This window comes from Papio anubis, unplaced genomic scaffold (assembly GCF_008728515.1).
Source record: "Papio anubis isolate 15944 unplaced genomic scaffold, Panubis1.0 scaffold121, whole genome shotgun sequence".
NCBI lineage: Eukaryota > Metazoa > Chordata > Mammalia > Primates > Cercopithecidae > Papio > Papio anubis.
Window position 1 is genome coordinate 121,014 of NW_022161148.1, and position 5,700 is coordinate 126,713.

The 5,700-nt window shown below is 39.3% G+C and overlaps 1 protein-coding gene across 1 annotated transcript; it reads right to left on the reverse strand.

Moving 5' to 3' along the window:
* Positions 1–3,445: 3,445 nt before the first annotated feature.
* On the reverse strand, positions 3,446–4,396 carry LOC101020993 (olfactory receptor 1L6). The gene has a single exon (XM_003911271.5). The coding sequence runs from the start codon at positions 4,379–4,381 to the stop codon at positions 3,446–3,448; it is 936 nt and encodes a 311-aa protein (XP_003911320.2). The 5' UTR covers positions 4,382–4,396.
* Positions 4,397–5,700: the final 1,304 nt, after the last annotated feature.

Sequence of the window (5,700 nt, forward strand, 5' to 3'; positions counted from 1 at the left end):
ATTAATGCATTTATGTATTAATATATGCTAGGAATTCTCACATTCTAAAGTAGTTATGCCACTTAGTTGAGTATGAGAAAACTATGACATATAAATAAAAGAAGTAGAAAGTAAATATGTCTTCTAGGCCAGCATCTCAAAATCAGGTGATTGGTAGGAGATAGTGGTAAAAGTCAGGTGTGCTTAAACGAATACAGAGGCTACTGCAAATTACATTTCTTTTCTGGCTTGCTGGTTACTTCCTTATAATTATGAGGATTTAGTGAAAACAATGACAGGAATGGAACCCTGATGTTGGAGCATAGGTGTCCCTGTGTTCCATTAGGCCATTACACACCTCTTGCTTTATCTTTAAGGCCAAAAGACTTGTATTGAACTTCAAGTCCTGCCATAAACAAGCCTGCGACCCAGAAAAGCTGGTGATTGTGTAAACTTGCTGAAATAACTAAGGCAGAAATTTTCCAGAGAGTGTGTAAGTCCTATATTACTATTGTTATTAACAATAACATTATTAGGGAGGATTAATAAAGCACCTGATGCACATTGATGTGTTTGTGTGTTAACATAGCTGTGTAGTAGTCATTAATACTATTCATCAAATACTTCTGACTCTCCATTTTAGAGGCACCTGGTTGGATTGTGCCTCCTGGCTCCCTTGTGTTTGGGTGGGGTCATGGGATGTGTTTTGTACCATAAGTTATGGTCAGAAGTGGCATGGGTCACTTCTGGACTGGAATATTTAGTTGGCAATGTAAAATCTTCCAGTATCTTTCTCAGCTTCTGACAAAATGATGATCAATGTTCACAATGGTGCCTGATCTATCATTTTGGATCCCTGATTGATTAAAATGAGCAGCATCCTTATATTTTTCTATGGTGGATGTTTAGGGCAAATTAGAAATAAATCTTTAGTTTTGAGATCCAACTTGAGATTGTTTATTTCCACAGTATATCACAGCTTATCTTGACTGACAAACATGGCTTTTTCCAAGATATAAAGGGTAGCTTAGTGAGGATGCTGGACATAAGGAGAACAGAAGAATTAAAAAGGAAGGGGATCACTCAGCCCAGGAGTTTGAGTCTACAGTGAGCTATGATTGTGTCACTGTAGTTCAGCTTGGGTCAAAAAGTGAGACCTTGTCTCTTAAAAAACAGAAAGGAACCAGCCTGGCCAACATGGCAAAACCCCGTCTCTACTAAAAGTGCAAAAATTAGCTGGGCATAGTAGCGCATGCCTGTAATTCCAGCTACTAGGGAGGCTGAGGCAGGAGAATTATTTGAGCCTAGGAGGTGGAGGTTGCAGTGAGCCGAGATTGCACCACTGCACTCCAGCCTGGGTGACAGAGTGAGACTCTGTCTCAAAAAACAAAAACAAAAACAAGATAAAAGGGACAGGGTACTGAGAATTCATACTGTCATGACACTTTGGTGTTGGGGGGAGGAGCAAATATTCTTTTTGGATCATTCTATCTTTTCAGTTGGATTGTCCTTACTCTCAAACTGAATAAGACTCACAGGGTTTTCACTGTTTCTCAAAAATATTCCAAAGTGTATTGCCTCTGTGTGCTTGGCTGGTTTTTACTATGTGAAATGTGTTGCCCATTTCCTCATCCTTTGTAACTTTCTTTGTCAAAATTTAGTCTATTTTTAAGGATAAACTTATGTCACTTTTCCAAAAAGTTCTTTCCAATTTCCTACCAAACCCGTGTGGTTTCCACTTCTGAGGACTAACAGGATTTATAACTCCTTGACTGGGACCCATTGTCAGGTGTGTAGAAGATGTATTTGTAGAAATGTTTTATTCTACCATATGTAAGCCAGTCTATTGAGGATAGCTGAAGTGGGTTTCCTAAAATATGGATTCCTATCAGTACCTAGTCTGAGATTAAATATGTATTTGGTCAAAGTCATGGATAGAAACTGAGTGTTTTTCAAAAGCAGTGGCAACAAAAGCCAAAATTGACAAATGGGATCTAATTAAACTAAAGAGCTTCTGCACAGCAAAAGAAACTATCATCAGAGTGAACAGGCAACCTATAGAATGGGAGAATATTTTTTCTTTTTTCTTTCTTTCTTTTCTTTTCTTTCTTTTTTAATTTTTGTGAGACGGTGCCTTGCTCTGTTGCCTAGGCTGGAGTGCAATGGCTTGGTCTCGACTCACTGCAACCTCTGCCTCCCGGGTTCAAACAATTCTTCTGCCTCAGCCTCCTGAGTAGCTGGGACTACAGGTGCATGTCACCATGCCCGGCTAAGTTTTTAGTATTTTTAGTAGAGATGGGGTTTCACCGTGTTAGCCAGATTGGTCTCAATTCACTGCGCCTGGCCCAGAATGGGAGAAAACTTTTACAATCTATCCAACTGACAAAGGGCTAATATCCAGAATCTATAAGGATCTTAAACAAATTTACAAGAAAAATAACAACCCCATCAAAAAGAGGGCAAGGGATATGAATGCACATTTCTCAAAGGAAGACATTTATGTGACCAACAAACATATGACAAAAAGCTTATCATCACTGGTCATTAGAGAAATGCAAATCAAAACCACATTGAGATACCATCTCACACCAGTTAGAATGGCGATCATTAAAAAGTCAGGAAACAACAGATGCTGGAGAGGATGTGGAGAAATAGGAATACTTTTACACTGTTGATGGGAGTGTAAATTAGTTTAACCACTGTGGAAGACAGTGTGGCCATTCCTCAAGGATCTAGAACTAGAAATACCATTTGACCCAGTCATCCCATTACTGGGTATATACTCAAAGGATTATAAATCATTCTGCTATAAAGACACATGCACATGTATGTTTATTGCGGCACTATTCACAATAGCAAAGACTTGGAACCAACCCAAATGCCCATCAGTGACAGACTGGATTAAGAAAATGTGGCACATATACTCCATGGAATACTATCCAGTCATAAAAAAGGATGAGTTCATGTCCTTTGCAGGACATGGATGAAGCTGGAAACCATCCTTCTCAGCAAACTAACTCAAGAACAGAAAACCAAACACCGCATGTTCTCACTCATAAGTGAGAGTTGAACAATGAGAACACATGGATACAGGGAGGGGATCATCACACACTGAGGCCTGTCAGTGGGTGGGGAGCTAGGAGAAGGATAGCATTAGGAGAAATACCTAATGTAGATGATGAGTTTATGGATGCAGCAAACCAACATGACATGTGTATATGTATGTAACGAACCTGCACGTTCTGCACATGTATCCCAGAACTTAAAGCATGAAATAAATAAATAAATAAAAATAATTTAAAAAAAGAAACTGAGTGTTTTGCTCCCAGGTTAATTCTCTTACTGGTATCCAACACCATTTTTCATGACCTCTTTGAGTGCCATATGGAAATGGTTAGGAAGGGAGGATTAAACTGAAAATCTTTTAGGTCATGTCCTGATATTGACATGCCACATTTTGTTTTTTCTATGAGTAAATTCCGTCTCTTAATTTCTTCAAACCCCTTTTCATATCTTTGTTCCTAAGGCTGTAGATGAAAGGGTTCAGCATGGGTGTCACTACTGTGTACATAACTGTGGCTACCCGGTCCCTAACCACTGAGTACATGGACAGGGGCCTAAAATAGACATAAATAATACTCCCATAGAAAAGGGATACTGCAGTGAGGTGGGAACCACAGGTAGAGAAGGCCTTCCACTTCCCGGCTGCAGAGGGGATTCTGAGCACAGTGACGATGATTTGCAGGTAGGAGAAGATGATACACAGGAAGGGGGTCACGATGACAGCTAAGGTCTCAGTCATGACCACCATCTGGCTGGAGGATGTGTCAGAGCAGGACAGCTTTAGCACAGGCTGGGTGTCACAGAAAAAGTGCTTAATGACGTGAGAGGCACAGAAAGACAGGCGAGACATAAGTAGCACGCGGAACAGGGAATGTAGGTGGGAGATGCTGCAAGAACCCAATAGCATGAGTGGGCAATGCCGTGGGTTCATAACCACATCATAGTGTAAGGGGTTGCAGATGGCCACCAGCCGGTCGATGGCCATAGAGGCCAGCAGGTAGCTGTCAGTGTTCGCAAATGCCATAAAGAAGTACATCTGGACCAGGCAGCCCACATAAGAGATAACGTTTGTCTCTGATAGAAAATTCACCAGCATCTTAGGCACTATGACTGTTGTGAAGCAGATATCCATGAAAGACAAGTTGCTGAGAAAAAAGTACATAGGGGTTTGGAGCCTGGGGTCAGAGTAGATGGCCAGGATGATGAGCACATTCCCCACCACGGTGACCAGGTACATGATGAGGAAGATGGCAAAGAGAGGTTTCTGCAGCTGAGGGTTGGAAGAGAGGCCCAGGAGGATGAAGCCTGAGGTGCTGCTGCTGTAATTCTTTGTCTCCATGTCTCTGGACTTCCTGGATAGGGTTTGGAGAAGCAGTGGGAGAGACGTAAAGGGCAGTTTGACCAAGACAGCTTCTTCCCCAACCTCAAATCTATTTTAAAAATCTTACTGCTATTATACTTTGAAAGAATGTTTAGTTCTGAAACTACAGAGAAACAGATAGTAAAATTCAACAAGAGAAAGGTTAAAGGATGCCAAGCTGTCTTCTAAATTAGAAACTAAAGATTTTCCATGTGCTCATAGGAACTTCCACGTGGCCTAATTTGCTTGAGTTCTCATTTCCTTTCGTAAAGATTCTTCTGAGGTTGTTTCTTGACCATCTCCTTAGCCTTATTATTGTTTTTTGTCCCGGGGAAGGGGTTGCTGGGTTCTACTTAGAATTAGAATGCTGTCATAGAAGGAATCCCTATGAATGAAGTTATCTCATTCAGCATTCTCTCTTGCTCAGAGGTCCATAGACGGTAGTAGTAGTTGGGATAGAACAAAACTAAGCACAACAGAATTAACCAAGGCTCCTTGGTACTTGTAGAATTCAGATAACTTCCTTACATCTTCAGAGCAAATCTTTCTAATATTTATTTAAGCATTTCTCTTTGGCTAATATAATCTGTTACTTTAATTATCATCTTTTGGTTCAAGGATACCAGTTAAAATTAGAGTACTCCCAGAAATAGCCTATGTAACCAAGATTAGTTCTTTGAATATATTAATTTTTCTGATTAAAAAAACTATGAAGCCCTCATTCTCAACATTAAAATATTGCAGGACTATAAAACGTAGACTCTAAGAGTCCTATTTCCACCAATATCATGGAAAGAGAAGGCAGAGATAGCCTTATGACCACTATTAAACTACACTGCTGAGATGGTTGACTGAGTGAGTAACAAAGCAAAACTAAAGAATCAGGAGGCATAAATATTAAAAAAGAAGAAAATGTCATTTTTTTTGTGGCATGATTGTGTACTAAAAAATTCAAGATAATTATTTGAAAATCTTTTAAAGCCTATGGCAATTTCACCAGTGGTCAGACGCATTGTAAAACTAAAAGTACTAATGCTCTTTCTGTATTAGACAAATGTAATGAAGAACAGGTTTCAATTGATAATGGCAAGAAAGTCTAGGTGATACTTAGAAATTAACCTGAGGGACAAAATAAATACAAAAGAATGAGTAAGACCTATCAGAAGAAACTATAATAGAACACAAAATGAATATTTGAATATGTAGAGAACTATACTCCTGAAAAGAAAGACTGTATTTTATTTTTTTATTTTTATTTTTTATTTGTTTTATTATTATTATACTTTAAGTTGTAGAGG

Coding starts and splice junctions, on each gene's coding strand:
- LOC101020993 (XM_003911271.5), bottom strand. CDS start 4,381: ATGGAGACAAAGAATTACAGCAGCAGCACCTCAGGCTTCATCCTCCTG.